The 25,660-nt window shown below is 36.7% G+C and overlaps 4 protein-coding genes across 7 annotated transcripts; 3 read left to right on the top strand and 1 right to left on the bottom strand.

Moving 5' to 3' along the window:
* Positions 1–1,000: 1,000 nt before the first annotated feature.
* On the bottom strand, positions 1,001–3,017 carry LOC140842693 (heterogeneous nuclear ribonucleoprotein 1-like). Its single transcript, XM_073210781.1, has 2 exons — positions 2,643–3,017; positions 1,001–2,104 (listed from the first exon to the last, which is right to left on the bottom strand). The coding sequence occupies exons 1-2, from the start codon at positions 2,865–2,867 to the stop codon at positions 1,241–1,243; spliced, it is 1,089 nt and encodes a 362-aa protein (XP_073066882.1). The 5' UTR covers positions 2,868–3,017; the 3' UTR covers positions 1,001–1,240.
* A 233-nt stretch (positions 3,018–3,250) lies between these two features.
* Positions 3,251–9,460, top strand: LOC140842681 (uncharacterized). 2 transcript variants are annotated; one of them, XM_073210768.1, is made up of 16 exons: positions 3,251–3,610; positions 4,675–4,745; positions 5,095–5,216; positions 5,417–5,476; positions 5,577–5,696; positions 5,773–5,898; positions 6,234–6,375; positions 6,580–6,750; positions 6,872–7,027; positions 7,129–7,235; positions 7,321–7,411; positions 7,714–7,855; positions 8,236–8,392; positions 8,523–8,633; positions 8,873–8,999; positions 9,082–9,460. In XM_073210768.1, the coding sequence occupies exons 1-16, from the start codon at positions 3,514–3,516 to the stop codon at positions 9,322–9,324; spliced, it is 2,043 nt and encodes a 680-aa protein (XP_073066869.1). In that variant the 5' UTR covers positions 3,251–3,513; the 3' UTR covers positions 9,325–9,460. The 2 variants fall into 2 exon arrangements, with proteins under 2 accessions (XP_073066869.1, XP_073066860.1); XM_073210759.1 differs by having other exon boundaries at positions 3,252–3,610; positions 8,517–8,633.
* Positions 9,461–10,746: 1,286 nt separating this feature from the next.
* Positions 10,747–15,965, top strand: LOC140842673 (O-fucosyltransferase 7-like). 2 transcript variants are annotated; one of them, XM_073210747.1, is made up of 12 exons: positions 10,747–10,988; positions 11,298–11,390; positions 11,631–11,730; positions 11,812–11,879; positions 12,402–12,490; positions 12,577–12,757; positions 12,829–12,957; positions 13,134–13,267; positions 13,408–13,621; positions 14,565–14,749; positions 14,838–14,933; positions 15,344–15,965. In XM_073210747.1, the coding sequence occupies exons 1-12, from the start codon at positions 10,836–10,838 to the stop codon at positions 15,495–15,497; spliced, it is 1,596 nt and encodes a 531-aa protein (XP_073066848.1). In that variant the 5' UTR covers positions 10,747–10,835; the 3' UTR covers positions 15,498–15,965. The 2 variants fall into 2 exon arrangements, with proteins under 2 accessions (XP_073066848.1, XP_073066839.1); XM_073210738.1 differs by having other exon boundaries at positions 11,295–11,390.
* Positions 15,966–17,042: 1,077 nt separating this feature from the next.
* LOC140814221 (agamous-like MADS-box protein AGL104) lies at positions 17,043–24,829 on the top strand. 2 transcript variants are annotated; one of them, XM_073173146.1, is made up of 11 exons: positions 17,043–17,504; positions 17,762–17,815; positions 17,941–17,956; positions 18,133–18,197; positions 18,287–18,320; positions 18,681–18,742; positions 18,822–18,925; positions 18,996–19,045; positions 19,130–19,269; positions 19,484–19,662; positions 24,548–24,829. In XM_073173146.1, the coding sequence occupies exons 1-11, from the start codon at positions 17,320–17,322 to the stop codon at positions 24,640–24,642; spliced, it is 984 nt and encodes a 327-aa protein (XP_073029247.1). In that variant the 5' UTR covers positions 17,043–17,319; the 3' UTR covers positions 24,643–24,829. The 2 variants fall into 2 exon arrangements, with proteins under 2 accessions (XP_073029247.1, XP_073029242.1); XM_073173141.1 differs by having other exon boundaries at positions 18,663–18,742.
* Positions 24,830–25,660: the final 831 nt, after the last annotated feature.

Genomic DNA, 25,660 nt, shown 5'->3' with positions numbered 1-25,660 from the left:
AAAGATGTTCGTGTAATTTTTATATTTAATTCTCACGAAAGAAGTGTCATTTTCTATATTTTGAAAAAAAGAGTTTGATTGGGGGAAAAAAACTTAATTTATAATATCTATCAATATTTTGTGGACCTATTCATAAATAACGCGGTGATGTTTATTTTTATCAATAGCAATTAGCATGTATGCATGTAATTCTAATCCCCAAATGGAACCCAAAGATATGAAAACGACCGCTGAATCGAGCTTTGAAGATTCATGGGAGTTGCCCGCCTCTTGAGTTTTCGGGGGTTGTCTCTCATTTGAAATACAGAACCGTAGTTTGTTCAACGAGCCAATGTCATGGGAAACTTATACGATCGAGGACTAAACAATAAACGAGAGCTGCAAAGTTCAAGTAAAGAAAACTTCACCAGAAAAAAAGTTATTTAATTATACACTACATTGATGTCCTGAAGTCTACAACTCATGATTATGGAAGGTGAAGGTGAGTAAATAGATATGAGGACCAGTCTATCGTGAACATACCAAGCATTTCCAAGTTGAACGTTGCAGGAAATAAATTATACTATCAAAAGATATAGACAGCATATATGGTGCACATAAGAAACACACGAATTAGTCGATAACTTTACGATGTGTTTAAGATTATACAACCAAAGCTTTCAACTTTACACTAGTAAACCTTGACAAAAGCGAAATGTGACATGAATAGCACGTGAAATTGTAGCGTAGGACCAAGAATAACCAAAATAACAGTATCAATCATAGGCCTATACTGAATTAATACAAAGAAGAAAAAACAGCCCAAATAAATATTGCAAGGTACAGGAATGGTCCCAGAAGATCAGCAACGCAAGATTCCAAAGAACAAAAACATTCGATGCCTAGATGAAAACAAACCTAATCACAACAGCAAAAATCTGAACATCGGAGCATGGACGACAACAATTTTCAACTGAAAGTGGACAAGAAAAACTAGATTGATCACAAGTTTTTTTTTTAAAAGTAAAAAGCGCTACAACAATTTGGACACTGAATCAATAACTATTAACATTGACTAATAAAGAAGTGAAATGTTTATGGAATTCAAAGGAGTCTAAAAGAACGACATACACCAGTAGAAGTAAAACAGCCCCTACCTGTCCCATAAAAGATTCATAAACTGTGAATTTGAATGATCAAGTAACAAAGTAGTCAACTAGAATACATAGGGTAAGGCTTGTTATTATTTTTGACACCCCTGTTAGTTGGCAACAACCCCAAGGCCTCTACCAGAACTGAAAGAACATGAATCATCTACATTATTCCCGACAGCGTGTGAAGGCCTCGATTCATCTGTACCTTGAGGATCCGTGCGGCTAAATTGAGCAGATTTCCCACTAAATCTGGTGTCAAGAAAGCCGTTATATCCATTCCCGGCCAGACTGGTGAAACAAGTCCACCCGTTTAAATGCATGGGATATACAGGTGGACCACTTCCATAAGGCAACAAATTTGTCCTAACACCAATCATCGCACGGCTCCAAGGATTTCCAGGCGCAATTGGAGGGAAACCATAATCAATCCCTCCATATCCTCCAGGTGGATAACCACCACCTAACATTCCACCTCCATACACGTATCCCGCCACATTCCCATATCCAGAGGGAGAATACCCAAATCTCGTATAGTTGGGCAGGTTATTCCCTTGAGTCTGTCCTCTTCCACTACCTATCCTCCCATTAAAACCACTACTATTACCATTATTTCCATCTTTGGGCACTGCCCTTTTCACCTCCACAAGCTTCCCACCCAATTGGTGAAAGTTCTTATGCACAGCCTCCTCGACAGAATCCTCTGAATCAAATGTAATAAAACCAAAACCCCTGGGCCTATGTGTCAAGTTATCGTGCATCACAACTACATCGGTAATCCTACCGAACTTCTCGAAGTAGCTCCTGAAATCTTCCTCTGTTAGATTAGCTGACAAACCCCCTACAAAAATCTTCTTGGTCCTAATATGATTGCTGCTCCTAGTGTTGCTTCTACTATTAGTTCGACTCAGTGCTCTATCATGCTGATTATCACTTTGTTGTTCACTCTTTGTAATTGCTTTTTTCACATCAACCTATTAAAAGAAAACGCTTTCCATAAATCAAATTACCCCACAGGTAAAAGGTGATATTAGCATTAAATTTTCCACTCAGGGTGATATAAGGCACGTGCTAAAGTTGCACTTCCAGGTCCTAGAAGTCAGAAGACAAACTTGTATAAGGTCCACGCAGTTATTTTTCAAACGTTGATAATGACGCATGCTTGATCAAATGAAATAAAAATAATTCCTAACATGCTGCAAGAGCAAAACCCCGATTTAAAATTTGAAAGGCGGCCTTTTCAAAAAGGAAAGAAGAAAGTCGAAACAAATCCTTAGTAAACTATGGAGCCATAAATAAGAACTTCAAACCTAAGTATGAAAGAAACACAAAGAAAAAGGTGAAAACTTAAAAAATATGAACCTTTGTGTAAAGAATAGAAATATAAGTTGAAGCCGAAAAAATCAAACTTTATCCTGTCGATAACCCTGAAAAAACAAGTGAAAGCCCGAAGAGCTGACCCCCGCCCAAAAAATACCAAAAATGATAAGGAAGAGAACAGAAAAGGCAGACGGTTCGCCCAAGAATTTCATGAGAATCCTGAAGTACACGATGAAAGGCAGAAGAATCGGAGAAGGTAACGAAAGCGAATCCCCTGGGGCTTCCAGAAATTCGATCTTTTGCTATCACAGACGCCAAAACGGTGCCGTATCTAACGAAATGCTGTTTCAGAATTTCGTCCGTCGTTTCCCACGGAATGCCACCGACAAATATCTTGTTCAGCTCCGGATCGTCCATTTCCAACTGCCACGATAATTGCGAAAAATTGGCGAAACCCTAGATTGGAGAGCTATAATTTCCGAGTGACGAAAATTTGGGGGGAATTTTGCGGCATAAATGTCACTAACTTTTGTAGCAGAGAGTCAAGTGATTACTAAAAAAATATTAAATTTTTTGTTGGTTTTAAGGTGGGAGAGACGTCGAATCTCCACTGTAACTTTTATGTTGTGTGTATTATTAATTACTGGGATCGGATACATTTATGGATAAATTTGATGTATAAATTACATTACAAATACTAAATTTAAATATATAAATAACGCAAAATAAAATATAAATGAAATTTAACATAATTATTTATTCTATTGTCAAATACTAGATTTGTAAGTTAAAAAAGCAATATTTCCATCTTTTTTTTTTTAGAAAAAGAAATATTTATTCATACCGTTGGACATGGATGACCTGTCCTTCGAATTCTGGCCACGGCCTCCGTCGTCTTCCTCCTCATGCCTCAGAAGATCGAGTGATCATTAGGTGTTTTGGGATTTTTTTGCCGGATTACAGCGCATGACCATGTGTTATTTCGCAGTTTAAATCACTGGAGTGCAGTGCAGTCAATGATGATGATCGGGAGTTTCGGAGTTTTAGGTACTGGATCACCGCAATGAAAGAGGAGGGAGGAATGGAAAAAATGGGTGGTCGACGAAAATTCAGGAAATTACTGAACAAATTATGCGGATGTGTATTTGGGCACTCTGCAGGTAGAAAGTTTTCTCGATTTACTTAACTTGTACGTTCATATACACTACTCTTTCGGATCTTTACTTCTCCTTTTCCCATAGATTACATAACATAATTATCGCTTCTCTTCGGAGGTGAGAAAATTATTTCAGACCGAACTTATACGTAGAAGATAATGTTACATCTTTTTATTTCATCGTAACAAGAAGGAAGTTTCGGATTGGTTAGGAGATTTTAAAAAAATATTTGAATCGGCGTATTTTATTTTTTGTTGAATTTGCATCTCTTGAGAATGATGATGAACTTCAAATCCATGGGCAAAATCCTAAAATGCAAATATAACGTTAATGGAAAGAAGGGAAAATTTTGATGGCAGAAGCAATGAACATTTTAACGAATATATGATACAAATAAGAAAAAAATAATTTACTGAAAATAATATTCCTGAATGATATATTAAATTATTCTTAGTTTTAGGTCACAATTTTGTGACTCGTTGGATTTATCCTTAGATTCCAACTTTCACAGCTTAGTTGTTTCACCTGGTGTTTTTAAAATTTCCATGTAATTAAAAGCGGCTATGCCATTGTAATCTACTTAGATTTAGAAACCTGATCTTGTAATCCAATTTGACATCTTCGCAATCTACTGAGATTACAGCGTTTCCTTTTGAGATATTACAAAAATGTGGCAAATTGCATTAATACATTATCATGAGAATTACATTATGGAATATCACTTTTCATACCCCTATTTTGTATGAAATACAAATCTTTAGCTAATCTTTGAAGCAATATTCAAATTTCTCCAAAAATTACTTGACAAGATTGAGAAGGAAGGATATTACTAAAGTTAAAGTAATAAAAGTGTCGAGATAGAATCCTTTCTTTCTTGTTAAGGGAAAGCAAAGTCTTGTGTATATATATGTAGCTTGTTGATGTTAATATCACTTTCACCTTAATCTTTCTCTCTCCACGATATAATGTACAGACAAGGAATATGTGGACTAGTATATAGGATATTTGATTGTTTTTTCTAAAAGCTGGGCATTGTTGTGTTTCAGAGTCGTAATTCTGTTCTGCAGATGTTGCGCAAAATAGTGGAATTGGAGCCATGTCGCCTTTAGGGGTTCATTTGTCTATTCAAGATCGTCATGTATATACAACCGCTCTACAATTTTTTCACCGATCATTGCTTGTATTTTAACTGAAAAATGCTTTTGTTAATCTTATAATGATGGTACTGCTTTTGTGGTTTCCTCTGAGATGAATTGATGCATTGGGTTTTCAAAGCATATGGAGTTGGCATATTTCTCATACTCAGTAATGTCTTTAAATCTGTGTCCCAAGTAGTACAAAGATGTCATAAGAGGTTAAATAATCCATTTCATAAGACATCCTTTGAAATTCTAAGCTGATGTCCATTTATCGAGCGCCCGGTCTGAAACAGTCCTTTGCAGCCACAATCGGAATGCAACGTAACATATTTTTGCATTTGTTTGCAGGTGGTGGTGGACAATGGCATACTTCAGGTCACATTATCGAACCCAGAAGGAATTGTTACTGGAATACGCTACAACAGTATCGACAATTTGCTAGAGGTTCTCAATGATGAGTCTAACAGAGGGTAATGGACTCAATGACTTCCCTTGAACAACTTTTTTTTTAAAAAAAAATCACCGTTCTCCGCTAATAAAATGAAAAAATCCATCCTTACAAAATTAAGTATTGAGATTAGAAGGCTGAAATATTGATTCAATTCATGAAGCAACAACTGAAGGTTTTAAATTACCTGTTTTTTCAAGTCATTTTTAAATGAATTTGCAGGTACTGGGATGTTGTGTGGAATGCTCTAGATGGAAGTGCCAAAGCAGGAGTCTTTGAAGTGTATGATCCCTTTTTTCTTTTCATGCGATGTGGTAAAGTAGTCCAACTTCTATGCTCCAGGAAAATTGAAGAATTTTGAGAACTTTTTGGTGTAATGTAGGATCAAGGCAACAAATTTCACAGTTATAAAGGAAAGTGAGGATCAAGTGGAGATTTCTTTCTCAAGACCATGGGATCCCTCTCTCGAAGGCAGGCTTGTTCCCTTAAATATAGACAAAAGGTTTGCTTCTTGACTATTTCTTGTTGAAATTAACACGATTAATACATTTTCAATATTCATATTGGTGGTGTCGTAGGTTTATTTTGCTGCGAGGCTGCTCTGGCTTCTACACGTATGCAATATATGAACACATAGGCTCAAAGGAATGGCCAGCTTTCAGCCTTGGTGAAACTAGGATTGCTTTTAAACTTCGGAAAGATAGGTGCATAGCTTTTTCTAATGTCTCATTATGCCTAATCATACTCGAACCATAACAAACATCATATTCTTTCTCCCATAGTCGCACATTCAATGTATGAAATCTGGCAAATTTTTTCAACTATGACTTCTTTATTATTTAGAAATCTTAATCACTTGCACTAAATTTGAAAAGAGGAAACAAATGGTTATGTCCTTCCAGCATTTTTGAATATTTCATTCCACTCAGTTAATGGCATCAACTGGAAATCACAGACTTGCCCATTTTCTCGTGTTGTCTTTATCAGGTTATTATGTGTTCATGTGAATCATCATCATCCATCATTAAAAAATGTGTAGGTTTCACTACATGGCATTGGCAGACAACAGACAAAGAGACATGCCACTACCCGATGATCGATTACCTGGAAGAGGCCAACCCCTTTCCTATCCAGAAGCAGTCCTTCTTGTTAATCCTGTGGATCCTAAGCTAAAAGGAGAAGTGGGTTAAATTTACATTCCCTCTCTTTTTTCATGGTGCAAAAATCTGATCCTTGGTTAAAGTAGTAAGACCCGTGTTAGTTGGGTGAAACTGCTAGAAGAAGTTAAAAATTTTCATTTGATACCTTTACTTGGATTTAAGGAACCTGGATCTGGTTAGTCTCAATCTAGTTCACTGTGAAGTAATCCACTGTTTTTCAAAAAGGTTGATGACAAGTACCAGTACTCCTGTGATAACAAAGACCTAAAGGTCCATGGCTGGATATCGGTAGACCCTCCTGTGGGATTCTGGCAGATCACACCCAGTGACGAGTTCCGTTCTGGCGGGCCTCTCAAACAGAGTCTTACTTCCCATGTGGGACCCACAACCCTCGCTGTAGGTTTCAACCATATGATTTATGCATAAAACTTCTGGTGATAGTCTCAAAAAATAAATATATAGATAAAACTTTTGGTGATTTTTTTCTTTCCATGGATGGCTTATGTCCTTTTTTCAGGTGTTTCTAAGTGCTCACTATGCTGGGGATGATCTGGTTCCGAAATTTGGTCAGGGCGAGCCGTGGAAGAAGGTTTTTGGCCCTGTTTTCATCTATGTTAACTCTGTGATGGATGGAGAGAACCCATTAAGCCTATGGGATGATGCAAAGCAACAGGTTTGGTTTTACATATACTATCTCACATTCTATTCCAAAATATTTTTACATTGAAAACAAATTAGTATATAGAACAAACATTTGGAATGCATCTTTTTCAGTTGTCAGTTGAGGTCCAAAGCTGGCCATACACTTTTCCAGCATCCGAGGACTTCCAATTATCTGACCATCGTGGTAATGTCAGGGGAAAATTATTGGTTTCAGACAGGTGATATACCATTCATTACACTTCTTGTCATTGGGATTGTTTCCTACATCAGGAAAATTTTGACAATTTATGTATCTGTCTGTAGGTATGTTAGCTGTGACAATATTCCAGCAAATGGTGCATATATTGGGTTGGCTGCTCCAGGAGAGGTGGGATCCTGGCAAAGAGAATGCAAGGTGGAGATTAGGTTTTTGCTATCTTGTTCTTGAACCTCCTGCTGTTACAGTGTTCCCCAACGATAGAAGCAAACTTTCTAACTTCTTTTTCTATTTCTGTTTAATGCCATTGATTTCTTTGTAAAATGTGTTTCCCTCCTGATACTTTTATTTATCTGTTTTGCTCGCAGGAAAACTGAAAAATAAATTCCCACCTCCGTGTCTGTTAATGAACTCATTGTTAATAATATATAACCAGGAGCAATTTTTTTTTCTTTTTCTTTTTCATTTTTTAACTTATTTAACAAATTAGCTGTCAACAGGACTATCAATTTTGGACAAGAGCAGATGAGAATGGCTCTTTTTCCATCAACAATATTCGCACTGGAGACTACAATCTATATGCATGGGTCCCTGGCTTCATTGGAGATTATCGAAATGGAAGTTTCATTACCATAACCCCAGGTCTTAGTTATTTACTTTTTTTTCATGTCAAGTCATGTTTAAGGCTTTGATTTTAAAAATAAATCATGAATTTTTTTTAGTCATTGAAACTATTTATTGATTTAAAATTTACACAGAATTTAATTAGAGAATTGAAAAGGTTAATAAGACAGATATATTAATCCTGAAAAATGTGAAAAGGGATAAAATGATAAAACAATGGCTTCGGAGTATTATCTTGCTACTTCTTAACATACATGTTTTCCTTGACTATCACTTGTTCAGAAACAGAGCGCCTGATTTCTTCTCTCAAGAAATTTTACTTTACTTTTTCCAAGAATAAATTTATTTACACTTAGAAGGTAAGTTAAAAGTGTAAAAGTGATCCATATATGAAGCAGGTCATGATCTTGACATGGGTGATATTGTTTATGAGCCTCCTAGAGATGGCCTGACATTGTGGGAAATAGGCATTCCTGATCGTTCTGCTGCTGAGTTTTATGTTCCCGATCCTGACCCAAAATACATCAACAAACTTTATGCCAATCATCCGGACAGGTTATTTACTCTGCATGAAACAAACTACTTTGCTTTTCTTCATTTGCTTCCTTTATTTTGTGCGTGAGAAGAATTGTGAATCTCAAAATGCATCATTCATCAGATAAGTAAATTGACGCTACAGGTTTAGGCAGTATGGACTGTGGGATAGATACTCCGAGTTATATCCCAGTCAAGACTTGGTGTACACAATTGGAAAAAGTGACTATGGAAAAGATTGGTTTTTTGCACATGTTAACAGGTTTGTTTTCCTTTCTGCTTATTACTGTAGCGCATTGTGGAGAAACAATTATTGCAATATTCTCTTATACGAGGACCCTTTTTTTTCTGGTGTTTAAGTAAATTAGCAAGGTCACATTCTACTATTTTATATCCAAGAGCTATAGTTCAGTTCTTCTCTTGCCCATGTACCCCTCGTCACCTTCCTAAGTTGAAGTGCTTCAATACACCTTAGAAGTACTTTATTTTTCTCGAGTGCAGGAAGAAAGAAGACAACACCTATCAAGGAACTACTTGGCAGATCAAGTTCACTCTTGACTCTGTTGTCGAGAATGGAACATATAAACTTCGCGTGGCACTGGCATCAGCTTCTCTCGCTGAACTCCAGGTACAACTTGTCTTGAATTTTCAGTTGCTTGATTGGATCATGTAAAAAGAAGATTTTATTTTCCCTTTTTCTTTTTGTTTAGGTTCGAATCAACAATCCTGACACAAACCGTCCATTATTTTCAAGTGGTCTGATTGGAAGGGACAACGCCATTGCGAGGCATGGGATTCATGGGCTCTACCGGCTGTACAATGTAGATATAAAGGGTGACTCGCTTGTCGAAGGGGAGAATACCGTATACTTGACCCAACCAAGGAGTGCAAGTCCCTTCCAGGGGCTTATGTATGATTACATTAGGCTTGAAGCTCCATCCTCCAACTATTGATTTGCATCGTAGTTCTTTCATTGCCTCCAAACCAAATAGGTTGCAAATACTTGCGCTTCATCAAGTTTGATAACGTAACGTTGATATTAGAAGCAAATGCGATACAAGATTTATTACACGAACTTGTTCCCATGTAGTGCCGAGAGATTTGCAAGAATTGGTTCGAGTCGCATTATTATATCAGCTCATCTCGACCTTGCAATACGACCGTTTGAAAGCTTTGACTGGGCAAACCATAACTAGAACTCAACTTGGCCCAAGTTCGAATTTTTCTGAAAATTTTACCTCCTCCGGATTTCTATAAAACCAGCTGAACGAATTAACAAATGAAAGAAATCATAATATAACATCAAGAAGATAAAACATAATGCATATCAAGTTTGACTAGCTCGATCAGTTGTCAAAGCTGAATGCCATGAGACGAGAACGAGTGGACCTTGATGTACATGCGCCCCTAGTTGTGATCATATATAGTGACACTTATAACCTACAATATATATTGTTTTTGCTTGAATATTCCTTCCTACTGCGCATCGTAGACAAATAAGTCACACACCTGATAGGAGGAAATCACACCACACAAATTTACAGTTCAACAACTTGTGGCTTATGCCCTCTCCCAAGGATTTTAACGAGACTAAACCACTTGTATCACGTCAAACTCTTCCTACACCGTGCTTGACATCCCGCATTTTCTTCGAGATATTGGGTTTACTGAAGGAGTCAAAATGCGGGTTCTGCCTCTGGTTGAGAATTTAACCGCCCCCTTGGTGCCGGTCACGTGCATCTGGCAGCGAGGTGAGGACATCGGGTTAATAAGGGCATTGCAATCGGCATGGAAGAGCTCGAAAAAGCAGATCCTTAAGGTGATGAAGATCCCTGAGGTTACCCATATCAATACTCAATGATGAGTCTTCACTTGATGAGATAATTGGAGAAATTTCTTCCATCAATTCTCATGTTTCTGATCTTTTGTTTCAAGTACTGTTTCATGGTGATTCTAGACTACAAAATGTTCATTAAACACTGGAATAAACATTTACTTGCAATACAAAGGGGTCGAGTGAGTCAATACATGAATATATTTTATCTATAAAATTTATTTATGACAAAAATTGAATAACACGACGTTTTTTTAATGATAATGAAATATTTTTTGTGTCTTCTTAGCATTCCAACAACGAAATATGACTTAAAACCTATTAGTCGAAAGTTACCAAAACTTCAAATAAAAACGTTTGTTATTTTATCTTCTTTAAATTTACTAATTTTAGAAAAATAAGAAATGTGATAAAAGACATCTGTCAAAAAAATAAAAGGAAAAGAAAATAAAAGAAAAGAAAAGAAAAGAAAAGAAAAAAGAACTAGAATTAATGAGACATTCTGGAACTGGAAAATAATAATAATTCATAAATAAAAATCATTGCTTTTTCGGCATCCCACGACTGTCAACTTCTCAGCAATCAAAAATCTACCACGGCAGGCGGGCATTAATTACTCCGACGTTTGGAATGGTGGTTGTGCTGTTGGCCAAGAGGAGGTGGCGGACGCTGTTGGTGCTGCGGCGGTTGTTAGTCTGCGCCATAGGCACCATTTCCCTCATGGCTCTCCTCTCAGCGCACGTCGCCAGATTGCCTGCTCACACTTCGCACAAGCTTCCAAAGGTGAATTGATTGTAACTTTTGCTTTTGCTTTGCTTTTTCGGTATTTATGTCGGTAATGCAAGTGCTCTGGATTATCTGTTAGTCATTTTTTTGGGATCACGTCTTTCTAGATGTTTCCTTGTATTTTATTTGGATGTGCATTCGTTGGTTTTCTCAAAATCGCTGAGCATTTAAGATTTTGACAGGGAATCCAATTTACAGCGCTAAAAGAGAATGGTTTCTGTTGTTTTTTATTTTTCAAAAAGATAAAATTGTAATGGTGATTTGTTGTGCCTACTGATCTAGGGAAAGTTTTAATTTTTCTAGCAGCCTGAGAACGGGTTCCAAAACTTGAGGAGAGAGCGAAGCTGGATGCAGGAGCTTGCTCCACCGCAGTTGAAAAATCCCACCGTTTCCCTTGAGGTTTGTCTTTTTCTTGAATTTAGTTTATTGTTGTTGTCTTTCATGTGTCCTTTTTGTTGTCACAGTATAATACGTCTGTAGAAAAGTACAAAGATAGATATCGCCTCAACTACATCTCTTTGTTTTGCGTTTAATACATGTGAGTGCAATTTGGATGTCAGAATCGTGGTGTGCAGGTGGGCATTCGTTCATGAAGACTAGTTTCATCTGTCAATGTTTTCACTCATTTAGATTTAACAGTGGGAAGCTGCTAGTGGAAGCTTGGTTTCAGACAAGTTGTGGAAGCAGCCACCTAATAGAGACTATGTACCTTGTACTGAACCAAGTTCATCCTACACAAGTAATGTGCTCCACAGACAAACAATTGTCCATTCAGATTTCTACTGGTCATTTATGTTCTATAGTTTTACTTAATCTTCAGGTCCCCCAGAATCTCGAGGTTACCTCATGGTGCATGCAAATGGAGGCCTTAATCAAATGAGAGCAGGGGTTTGTCCCTCTTGCACATTCTTGGTCTATCTATCTATCTATCTATCTATCTATCTATCTATCTATCTATATATGTATGTATGTGTGTGTGTGTACATATGTATATCTCCAACTTATGTGGACAAGTTTAATATTCTTTTCAATTTATTACCAACTTTTGTCTTTACTCCTTGAAGTTTCTTCTTTATTTGCCTCTTTATTATGTCTCCATTAAATTTGCACAAAAAATAAAAAAGAATGACAAGTAGTGTGAAATCATAAAAACAATATTATGTACCCCGTTTCTTACTTTCCAATCTCCATTCTTTTTAAGTAAAGAAATTACGCTGGGAAAATGTAGGACGGTTGCATCTGTTAATTTTCATACTTGATATTTCGTTTTCTATGCAAAACATTTACAATTGACAGGATGCACAAAATCAGTTGGGTTTTTTATGAGAGTTTTAAGTATTTGGGTAGTATACAGTACTTTAATTTGTGAGCAACCCGTGTCCCAGTATGGAATTTGATTCGTCCTTGCAGATATGTGATATGGTTGCTGTTGCGCGTCTGATAAATGCCACTCTCCTGATTCCTGAATTAGACAAGCGATCACTTTGGCAAGATTCTAGGTATCTGACCGACTTTTGAACTTCAGTCCTATATGTGTACTTGTCTGAAGCTCTTTTTGGTTGATTATGTTTGATTATAATTTCAGCAACTTCTCTGATGTCTTCGATGAAGATCATTTCATCAATTCTTTGGTTGATGATGTGAAAATTGTTAGAAAGCTCCCAAAGGAATTGCCAAGTGCATCTAGGGTAGTGAAGCATTTCAGAAGCTGGTCTGGCATAGATTACTATGTGAACGAGATATCAAGCCTGTGGGAAGAACATCAGGTATATGCTTGGAACAAAATTTTGATTCGTTTCCATGATGAATACTGAAGTTATCGTGTAAAATTTTCAAGGTTATTAGAGCTGCTAAGTCTGATTCTCGATTGGCAAACAATAACCTCCCTCCAGACATTCAGAAGTTGAGATGTCGTGCTTGTTATCAATCCCTCCGTTTTGCACCTCTCATTGAAACCATGGGAAAGGTGATAAATTTATCCATACAACAACAAAAATACACAAGCCTTTATCCCACTAAGTGGGGCCGGCTAGTAAGTAGTAATGAATTTATCCATGGCTGATCTAAATCCAAAATATGAATTGTACCTTTTTTGATTGTGTCCTATCAGTAGTTTGTCACAATAGATGTTTTTGTCTGTAGTTGTTGGTGGATCGTATGAGGTCCTATGGTCGTTATATTGCATTGCACCTACGGTTTGAAAAGGACATGCTTGCCTTCAGCGGCTGCACCCATGGTTTGTCCCCCGAAGAAGTCGAGGAACTAAAGACAATGAGGTAGATAATAGGTATCTTGTAGAGATGACATATTTTCGACATGCCAATATTTTTAGACAATAGGTATCTCGTAGAGATGACAGATTGTCGATATGCCAATATTTGTCACCTATATTGTCACTTTTCTGTATCCTTTGTAGAGAAAATACCACGTGGTGGAAAGTAAAAGATATTGATCCTGTAGAACAAAGGGTCAAAGGCTATTGTCCTCTAACTCCTAAAGAAGTTGGCATTTTCCTTACTTCTCTTGGATACCCATCGAACACTCCCATCTATATTGCGGCTGGAGAAATATATGGGGGTGATTCACACATGGCTTCTCTACAGACTCGCTATCCCATATTAATGAACAAGGTTTGAGTCTTATAAATTGGAGATATTTGTTTATCTGTTTTAAATTTTAATGTGTTCAGGTTATGAATTGGTCATTGAGCTCTGCCAACAAAGGCCTTGCGGGGGATATCATTCATCCGTTTTTGAAAGAAAAGCTATTGTTGTTGTTGGAAGTTAAAAAAAAAGTGGGAACTATAGTGAGTTAGAACTTTAACAGGTGTCCCTTGTGAATGCAGATCCTTTTTCTTCACTCAATTTCCAAGACTGCAGCATTAAATGTCCATAATTCTTCTATTAGGATTAATATTTCACTCTGAGTTGGAGTTTTTACTAAACTAACACCTAGTATTTTTTCCTTTTAATAGTATTCTCTACAATCTAGGCAAATTTAGGGCTTTATCATGTGATATATTTTCTTATTTGTGAACTGGAAAATTGATCTAATATAATTTATATCTGAATATCAAACTATTTATTTCCAGAAGCTGGACTCGAGAGGTATCATATATGCTAGCTCATCACAAAATTTAGTTCACCAGACTATTCATGCAGAATCACTATTTCACTTGTTTATAGAAACGATGTAGAGATAGAATAGATATTTGCCGAAATATTGAAATGCAGATATATTGCTTGTGCCTCCAAATCTAATTCTATCCCAATTGTCTGTGTAGAACTTCATGGAAATCATGTCGAGCAAATATTATCAAACACTTCATAATTAGTGGTTATTTTTTGACTTTTGTGTTGTGGTCCCACATTTTTTTTAAAAAGTATTTACTCCAAAGTGGTCCCGTCTTATAAAAAGGCCTCCCTGTGGCCTGAGAGTGCTACCACATCAGGTATACCCACACAGTCCAACCCAAAAAGATTTTCATGCACCTGTCTTGAGGAAGAAATATTATTTTATAGTTTTGGATGTTCATTCCTTCAGCACAATTTATGTTCCGTGTTGATTTCCCAGGAGAAGCTAGCGACAGCTGAGGAACTTGAACCATTTATCCATCATGCAACACAAATGGCGGCACTGGATTATATTGTGTCTGTTGAAAGTGATATTTTCATTCCAACGTACTCTGGTAACATGGCAAGGGCAGTTGAGGGTCATCGTCGTTTTTTGGGACATAAGAAAACCATATTGCCCGACAGGTAAAAAAATTTTGAAGTATATTTCTAACCAATTAATTTACTTCAGATTTTTTAATTAAATATTTTCTCCTGTTTCCTAATTCGTTAGGAAAGCCCTAGTACGTTTTTTTGATAAGATTGAGGGAGGGACAATGAAAGAAGGCAAAAATCTCTCAAATCGAATTATTGAAATTCACAAAAGAAGGTAAGCCAACTTGTAAATCTCTTTTTCAAAGAATTTCAATTTTAACTGTCCTTGCATAGACAAATAATATTTTTATTTTACGTCCCAAGTGATTATGGTTATGATAAAGGAATGAATCATTTATGGCTGTCTTTGAAATCTTTTGGAAGGTTTGTTTTTTGGTAAACGTGTACTGGCTACAATGGTTTTTGCATGATTAACAGTTCATTTGAACCTAGCTCGTATCAAAATCCTTTTCTGATCTTTTGACCAATTGATTGTGCTTATTTAGCTTTACTTTTGTGAGGCAAGTCTGATAATCTATTTATTCTAACGTGATAATCCTTTTTTAAGCCATTTAATCTCGAAGTATTGAATTTTCCTGAGAATCTCATGTAGAATTTGAGTCTTATCCATTTGTGGATTCTCAGGCAAGGATCCCCGAGAAAGAGAAAAGGGCCCATCCCTGGGACGAAAGGAACAGACAGGTTTCGTTCAGAAGAGGCATTCTATGTGAACCCCTTACCAGATTGTTTATGTCACAAGGAATTGCCATACATTAACAGTTCTCAACATATCAAGTAGATGGCTATGTTTTATTTGAAAAACTTTTTTCTCAGTTTGGTGAACGATCCCCAGGCGTTCTCATGCTTGCCATTTTCGTATTCAAGCTTGATGAATTGGGGCCATGTACAGAACCCTTTAAGGTGCGCATCATTCCTATATTGTTAGTAGATTTTCATTGGAGTAGCAGTTAGTTGAAGATGATGATGAAATCAAAGGAAACACAGGATATGGAATGAAAGAGAGAGAGATAATATGTATTTAAATAATATAGTGATGAAGTTCATTTTTCAGGGAGTTCTCTCATTAAGATTCCTTTGTAGCTATTGATTCATCTTGAAAGAATAAATGGGAAATCCATAATTCATTTCCGCTTTATCGTCTATTGGTTAAGAAGTGAAATATTGAAGGTAATATAAAGCGTGTGCAAGTACACCAACTCGTTTTCAGATAAATTGGATTGAAGTAATAAAAATCATGTTTAAATTTGTGATAAGTTTTGGATAAAAATCTTTAAGTGTGAGCTTGCTTGAATCAGAGTGATACTAGCCAATTATCATGGAATTGAAGCTAAAGTTCTTTTTTTTTTTTTTTTATGTATATAAATTTTATGCATGTGGTTGGACCATAAATTTATAGTCGATCGATGATTTTATGTACTGATACCATATACATCCTTATTCGGGAGCATGAATTAAACCTAAAATTCGAATAATTTTGTGATCCGAGTATTGATTTCAATATGCCACAAGGGTTGATGACAGGCAGACTGAGCTCGCCTAAACCCGACTCACAATGGACATGCATCAGTGAAAATTTCATTCAGTTTTAATTAATTATGGCTCGTCGCATTGGAGAACTTGGCATTGTCTTGATCTATATGGCTTCCGGGAGAAAATGAGGTAATTTAGCTTGCGGTATTAGGAAATTGGGTGACGAAAACAGTGGGTGGGCACAAGCAAAGGGGTAACGTGGGAGTAAGCGAGGACTTTCAGTGTCTTTTCTGGAAAATATGCTCAACGTTTTTGGGGATGGGCTGTTCCCTCAGCGGAGCCGAACTTAAAATATCGTATATATAATTTTGAACAATTTTGTCTAAAGTGAGATTCAAAAATAAAAAATTTTGTCAGTTGCTTTGGCTATCATGTAAAGGTGTCAATTCAAGAATTATGAATTTTATTGGGATTTTTTTTATAAATGCTTATTTATGAAATGTTAAATATACCCATGAAACAAAAAACATGCACAAAAAGATATTTTAGAGGACGATATTATATATGTATATGTATATATATATATATAATGCAGAATGAGTAACATGGAGGCGATGCCACGTGTAAAAATACTTGACAACCCAAGAAGGAAGTCTGTGTTACACTGATTACCATGAAAAATTTTAATTTGGCGGAATTCAAAGAGCAAAACCCGTAACATCAGAGTGGTGTTAATCAGCTGCGAAGCTACCCCGGCCATTTTTCTACGTGTCCAAAATTTTCTTCTTTGCCCTAACAAACTCTACATACTATATTAATACAAAATCCTAAATTCGAAAACCAGCGGAAGAAATTCACCGCCATGGATGACTCTCTCTCTTTCTCTCGTCATCTTCTGTAAATGGCCTGATAATGCCAAAACATGTTGTTTCAAAGCTTCTGCGTTATCACTTCTTTCTTTCCTCGATTCTTTTCAATTTTATTTTCTCCTCAGATTCAGTGATTTTATATATTTTTTAATATATATATATATATATAATATTTAAAGAACCTTTTAATTTCCCAGAAGTTGTTTCAGAAATCTAAATATAATTCGGTCAGGAAATCGGAATTAGTGGGTAGATCAAATTATGGGGAGAGTGAAGCTTCAGATCAAGAAAATCGAGAACACAACGAATAGGCAAGTCACTTTCTCCAAGAGAAGAAATGGGCTGATCAAGAAAGCTTACGAGCTTTCTGTTCTTTGTGATGTTGATGTGGCTCTCATCATGTTTTCTCCTTCCGGAAGAGTTAGCATTTTCTCAGGAATTCGAAGGTGAATCGCAATTTAATCTTTCGCTTTCTTTTATGACACTCTTTATATTATTTATATCTTTGCAATTTATTATTTTACTTTTTTTAGTATATATATTTTCTAATTGTTATGGAATAAAGATGAAAATCTTGAATCCTCTTGAACTGAAACTTGTGGATTAATTTTGTCACTTTTTGTGATTTATAATAATTTAAAAGCAAATCAAGGATTTTGTTAATATATATATATATATATATATATATTTTGTCTTTTTGAAGCATGGAAGAGATCATATCACGATATGTGAATCTCCCTGAGCATGAACGAGGAAGGTAAGGAAATGAATTGCGATTCTTTTTTTTTCCGCTTTAATTCAATTGATGTTGACAATTATTATTCTTTTTCTCTGATTCGATTTGGTCGCATGTTTAATTGTCTACATGCAACGATGCGACAGGCTACAGAACCAAGAGGTACCTATTTTCCAACTGCAATTCAGACATGAACAGTGCTTCTGGATTCACGAGTGGATAATATCGAAACAATTTTTTAAAAGTTTGCGGATAAATTAATTTTACAACTAAATATACATTAATATATCAAGCACGAAATTTTAATAAAACTAAGCAAAAGATATATATATTTGCAGCATCTTCAACGGGCTCTTGGCAAGTTGAAATCTGACGCAGATAGAAATTTTCAAGCGACCAGCAGGTAGCCCAAATTTAACCTTTTTTTTTTGTAATTTAAGTAGAATTCATTAAATCTATTTTATGTATTTGTTTAGTTTTGTTTTCATGCAGCAGCCCTGCTAGCGTGATTGATTCTCAAGTTGAGGTATATATGCGGATAGATATATTAAGTGCTGATCTTGATAACTTCAGGTTACACATCTATTTAGCCAAACATTCCTCACAGATATGAGCGTAAGGTTACGCATGTATAGTTGGTTTACGTGGACAACAATCGTATTCCATGCATATTTCTATATTATGTGTTACAATAATCAAAATATAACACTTGATCTGCTGTACGTACCATTTGGAGTTACTCGAACCTGAAAACCTAAGTTAACTGGGTGGCCTCTAAGCTTTTTTTTAAGGAATTGTCCATATAAGTTTCTTGGCTTTAATTTCAACATCAACTGCTGTTTTGTTTCTCAATTTTGCAAATGATCAGAGAGTTGAGCTGATGCAGGAAATTCAGCAAGAAATTCTGAAATATAGGTGCCAACTGGAGGATATGGAGAAAAGATTAAGGTGCTTATCATATACCAATTAATTTCTTGCCTTAGCTGTTCGATTGCAAAACACATGTAAATATATGTTTCACATGCAGGATTTATGAAGGCGATACTTCTGATATCACCACATTGTGTGAGGCTGAGTATAGAGAACAAATTCTTGTAGAAAATTTGAAGCATGTTCGAGTCAGGAAGGCAAGTTTTCATAATCATTAGCTTAGTTTTTCGAATACGAGTCGAGCTAATGAAATTTACTCACGTACAGCAAGTTCTGCAGGGCCAGTATATTCCTCCTGGTGCACAAACATTATCGTCACAGGTCTCTTTATGTCTATGACTCGGAACACGAAATGACGCCAACCAACTGATCATCATTTTGTATACTTTTGCCATCGCCCTTCAGGTGAATTTCCCCCCCGAGACGTTGAACATAAACACTTTGGCCGGAAGAAATGCAAACAGCGGATTGGATTGGCTTCCACACAGAGATCCGCAAGTTCAAATCCTAAACTTTTTGGATTCGAATGGCCTGCTTCCCATAAGGTTCGTACATGTTGCCCATGTACATTATAAATAGTCATCCGACCTAATGGATCGGAGTTTTGAGTTTGGGCTATCTTATATATCACTGTAGTGAGCCATATAATTTGAAGAGGCTCCTTCCGCATGTAATAGACCGTTGTTTTATATTTGTGGTCTGCTAACAAGATTTGAACTAGCAGGGACACATTTTGACTCAACATTGATTTATTTGCAGCGATCAGTCTCGACACACGGAAAACATACTACCATCATCCTTAACTCTTGTTCACGCCCCAAACGTGCACGTTCACAACCATTTGAACCCAAGTAGGAGAATAGGCGAAGATGATGCACAACAACCCGAATTCGGGCTTGATGTCAATCTTTCACCATGGACCGGATTATATCCTGCAGGTCTGTTCTTAACACCCTTACTTTGTTTCTCAGTGATCGACTTAGATTAAACATGCATAGCAAACTAACTTGTAGGCTTGCATTTCTGGGTTACTGTGATTTTGTATTACGAGAAGATGTTAAGAGCTTTTCAATCCATTATCATTGAATGTAATATGAGTGTTCAAGCCGTAACTGAAGATACAATGCATGTTAATATGCTAACTATTGTCTAACTGTCATCTAACCAATTAACTAATTGTTAACTTATATATCTGATATACCCCCCTCAAGATGGACTATAAATGTTTTTGATTGACATCTTGGATAGCAAATGCGAGATTGTAGTATACGGTAGAGGCTTTGTAAACATATCCGCAAGTTGTGAGTCGGAACGAACTGGCAGCAACTTGATGGAACCATCGAGTATTTTCCCGCGTATGAAGTGGCAATCTATTTCGATATGCTTGGTTCGTTCATGGAACACTTGATTATTTGCAAGATGAATTGCTGATCGATTATCACAGAACAAAGTTGCTGGGGAAGGTGGCGAGATATGCAGGTCACGTAGTAGTTGAGTGAGCCACATAATTTCACTGGTGGTGCTAGCTAAAGCTCTATATTCAGCTTCGGTGGAAGACCTAGAGATGGTGGCTTGTTTCTTTGCTTTCCAAGAGATCAATGCATCACCAAGAAAGACACAGAACCCTGTCACAGATTTTCGTGTATCAGAACAAGATGCCCAGTCAGCGTCGGAGAATGCACATAATTGTGTGGATGAAGAGGCAGAGAAAAATATGCCTTGGCCAGGAGCTGATTTTAGGTAACGTAAAATGTGTTGCACAGCCCGTAGATGGGGTGCACGAGGCTGAGATACATATTGACTAAGTTTATGTACCGCAAATGTGATATCTGGACGTGATAATGTGAGGTAAAGAAGTCGTCCAATGAGACGACGATATTGGGATGTATCCTCCAGCAGCTCACCATCAGTGGCATTTAGAATGATGTGTGGTTCCATTGGTGCTGAAGTTGGCTTACTAGCTAGAAATCCTGTGTCTTCTAATAGCTTTAGAGTGTACTGTCTTTGTGAAAGACATATGCCCTGTTGTGAACGTGCTATCTCTAGACCAAGAAAGTATTTAACCGAGCCTAAGTCTTTGAGCTTAAACTTGCCTTGGAGGGATGTTTTTAAAGACTGTAAAAGATGAGGAGATGGCCCTGCAATAATGATGTCGTCCACATATACGAGTAATGCCATGAATGAGGATCCGGCGCCTTTAGTAAACAATGTATGGTCAGATTGAGATTGGACAAAACCATAGTCAAGCAAGGCGTGGGAAAACTTGGTGTACCACTGCCTGGAAGCTTGACGAAGACCATAGATTGATTTATGAAGTTTGCACACAAGTTTTTGGGACGAGGTGTTGTGCGGAACCTGTGTATCATATCCAAGGGGTAAATCCATATATACTTCCTCTGATAGATCACCATTGAGAAAGGCATTGTTCACATCCAATTGAATAAGAGTCCAATTTTGACTAGCCGCAAGTGCTAGCAAAACTTTGACAGTTGATAATTTCGCTACGGGCGAAAAGGTTTCAAAGAAATCCACACCCTCCTGTTGAGTGAAACCTTTGGCTACAAGTCGAGCCTTGTGTCTTTCCACCAAACCATTTGATGAATATTTAATCTTGTAAACCCATCGACATCCGATGGAATGTTTTCCCGTAGGTAATGGAACAACTGACCATGTTTGATTAGCTTCCATAGCATCTAGCTCATCCCTCATTGCTTGCTGCCATTGAGGAAGATGGACAGCTTGGTGAAAGAATTGTGGTTCAAACTGTGAGGACACATTAAGTACCAGCTGTCGATATGGATGAGATAGGGAATCATAAGATATGCAAGAACTCAAAGGATATGAGGACTCAGAACTTAAAGAGGTGTTCGACTTCATTAAGTTGCAATGATACTCACGAAGATACGATGGAGGTTGTGTATGCCTTGAAGAGGATCTGAGAGGTACTGTCACTGATTGAGCTGGAGGCTGATCATGTGAAGAAGAATCATTGCTGGGATTGTTGGAACCAGACAAGTGTGAAGCTTCATCTGATGTTGGAATGGTTGTGTCAATAGTAAACGGGTTTAAAGGTAGAACCACACGAGGAAATGAATCAATATGGACTGTTGGCATAATAGACAGAAATGGGAATGTGTCTTCATGAAACATAACGTCCCTGGACACAAAAATTTCTTGACTCTCGATATCAAGTAGTTTGTAGCCTTTAATACCCGGAGGATAACCCAAGAAAACACAAGCACGAGCTCGGGGTGACAATTTGTCACGATGAGCAGCAAGAGTGGATGCAAATGCTAGACAACCAAAGTTGCGCAATGATAAATAATCAAAAGATTTCTGATATAGAAGTTCATAAGGTGACTTGTTTTGGGTGTTGGGGGATGGTGTCCTATTGATCAAGTAAGTTGCTGTCAATACACACTCTCCCCAAAGTTTATCAGGTAAATGCGATTGAAAGAACAGGGCTCGAGCTACATTAAGTATGTGCTGATGTTTCCTCTCTACTACTGAGTTCTGTTGTGGCGTTTGCACACACGAGAACTGATGCACGATGCCTTTGTCAAGGAATAAATCTGTGAATGCAAGCTCTTTTGCATTATCGGTACGGAAGGCTTTGATCTTTTTAAGGAACTGAGTTTCAACCATAATGCAGAATTTCGACACAAATTTGTATGCATCAGACTTATGCTGTAGTAGGAAAACCCATGTAAATCGGGTGCAATCATCTACCAAGGTTAAGAAATAACGTTGGTTATTCTGTGTAGAAACATGATATGGTCCCCATACATCGCAATGCACAAGATCAAATGACGAAGCAGACATGTTATTGTGAGCTATAAATGCTAGTCTTCTTTGTTTAGCTAAAGGACAAACGAAACAAGGTTTACTCTTATCAAGACTCTGTGTACTGTATTGTAAGCAATCCTTTAAGAGGTCCATGACTTTAATAGACGGGTGTCCAAGGCGATTGTGCCATGTTTCCACCGATATTTGATTGACTGCAGCCTGCTGAAAATGTGAAATTATATCCAGAACATAGAGCCCTGCTATTTTCTTACCCTTGCCAATCGTTTTCCACGTCATTGCCTCCTGAATAAGGAATGAATTATGATAGAAACTGATCATTAACTTGGCGGTAGTAAGAAGGTAACTGACAGATAAGAGGTTGAACTTGAAGTCTGGGATAAACATGACATCCTCAAGAATTAATGAATCGCCAAGTTTAATGGTACCACAGAACTTAACCTCAATTGTTGTGTGGTTGGGTAGAGTAACTGAGCAACCAATAACAGGTTTGAGTGATGTAAATAGATGTGCACTGGAGCAAATGTGTCTGGATGCTCCAGAATCAACTACCCAATATAAAGGAGAAGACAAACCATTCGAAGCATGTGTAGATAAACAAATACCTGTGGTGTGAGCATTACACGAATCACCACCAGGAGCATTGTTCTTGTCAATCGAAGAAAGGTGTTGATCAAACAACATCTTTAGCTGGTTTAACTGAGTAGTGTTAAAACTTTGAAACAGATTCTGGGACATATTCTGAGATGAAATATCAATGGCACCAATATCAGCTGAGGCATCATGCTGTGCAGAAACTTGGTTAGCAGAACCCATATGTGGCCGAGTAATGATGTTTCCTCGAGGCTTCAACCCTGGAGGGTACCCATGGATTTTATAACAAGTTTCCACCGTATGTCCATGAATATTGCATTTTGTACAAAAAGGTCTTTCTCGAGGAAATCTTGGTGGCCCTCGTACATGAGTTTGTTTATGAGATTGATCATTCTTTATTACAAAGGCCATGTTGCCTGGAGAATGATGATCTGGGAACTGAGAACCAATGGTTCTTTGACGTTCTTCTTGAACTACCAACGAGAAGACACGATTGATGGTAGGCAGTGGATCAATCAACAAAACTTGACTGCGTATTTGTGCAAAAGAATCATTAAGGCCCATGAGAAAAGTCATAACGTATTCCATCTGAAAATGTGTGTCCATCTTCTTAATCCCTTCGCAATTGCATCGGCCACAGCTGCACATTGGGCGGAAGTTATTCAATTCTTCCCAAAGAGTTTTAAGCTTCGTGAAGTATACCCCTACAGATTGTTGTTCTTGACGTAAATTCACTAATTCACGCTTTAGTTGAAAAATTCTTGGCCCATTGCTCTGTTGAAATCGCTCTTTGAGATCATCCCAAATGCTAGCTGCAGATTCAGAGAAAAGGACGCTTGCAGAAATTTCTTTGGAAACAGAATTCAGAATCCAAGAGATTACAATGTTGTTGTTTCAAATCCAAAAATTCAGGAGATTTGAATCTGCCTCCGATGGCTTGGCAATCGTTCCGTCGACAAAACCGAATTTGTTCTTGACAGAAAGTGCGATTTTCATGGATCTGCTCCAGGAAGAATAATTGTCTCCCGTAAGGGATTGTGAGACCAACATGAGGCCTGGACTATCTGAGTGATGCAAGAAGTATGGGCTCAAGGGATCATCAATGGCGGACTGACCAATTGATTGAGAAGAGGCGGATAAATTTCCAGGAGCCATAGATCATTCAGCTTGAAATTGCTGCAGAAAGCGACGTAATCAGAGAGATCAATGCGCCGATGTCGATCGAGAAATTTTGTGCGGAAGATTTAGCTCTGATACCATATTACGAGAAGATGTTGAGAGCTTTTCAATCCATTATCATTGAATGTAATATGAGTGTTCAAGCCGTAACTGAAGATACAATGCATGTTAATATGCTAACTATTGTCTAACTGTCATCTAACCAATTAACTAATTGTTAACTTATATATATGATATTTTGCGCAGAAAACGATCCCTTTCCAACGGGTCAACCCCGAGAGCGAGCCATTCTTGAGTTGTTTATGTCTCAGCTTACGCCGGTGAATCAGCATCATGTTTGATATGTATTGATTCTATATTTTTCAGTGATGCTAAGCTTTATTTAGTTCGATGATAAGATCTTTGGGGAATGCATTATATTCTTACACTGCTTTTCACCCTCGTACGTTCAAATTAGTGTTATATACGGTTGTCTCTAGGCTATATTATATCATATGCTACTTGCGCCTATAAATTTTGAAGGGAATTTGTTAGATTCCTGTTGAATTAAAAAAAATTATTGTTTGCAACTTTTGTAATGTTAAAATATATCGACACCAAAAAAACTTGGAAAAATAAAAAAACACAGGAAAATTGCATTTTTTTGTTATTAGGATTTTTTTTTGTATTATTAAATTTCAGTCTTATTTTTTTATTTTTCAATTTTTTTGTTTACAATGTTAAACATTTTTCAGTGGAGTGTTGGTGTGGTATTATATGTGGCTGATCCACTCACGTCACATTTGCATTATGTAAAAAAAAAAAAAAATTAAAATCGTAGAAGTGAAGAAAAAAGGTATATAACATATTAATCCTGAAATTCAACAAAAATGATCAAAATCATAAAAAAAAATATAAGTAATTTTTGACACAAATACACAAGTAATTAATTTTATCAAAAAGCACTAACTAGAAATATAAAATATGGTTCTATTATTATTTCTTTTTGTGGCGGCAACTTCGTAAGATATTTCATATTTTGTACATGACAATATGTTCGAATTAGTCTTAATTACAATGTATCGTTTCAAGTTTTTCCGTCATTTTAAATAAATGATGCTATTTTTCCTTTAAAAACCTATTTTAATTAATTATTTAGACATATGTAATGTATCACGAAAGCAAGTGGTAGACGTATGGTTTTTACTGTATAGTATATTTTGTACAACCTTCTCTCAACTAATTATATTTTACATTTTAGCCAATTTTTTTTTTGTTTTGTTTTTGGCAAAATCATTATATATGTTTAGATTAATATTTGTTTAATAATTATAATTAATTAAATAAATATCACCAATCATCACATGACTGAAATACTTA

Source organism: Primulina eburnea, chromosome 1 (assembly GCF_022965805.1).
Source record: "Primulina eburnea isolate SZY01 chromosome 1, ASM2296580v1, whole genome shotgun sequence".
Lineage (NCBI taxonomy): Eukaryota > Viridiplantae > Streptophyta > Magnoliopsida > Lamiales > Gesneriaceae > Primulina > Primulina eburnea.
Note: the sequence above shows the minus strand (reverse complement) of the source record. Positions and strands in the feature narration are given on the sequence as shown.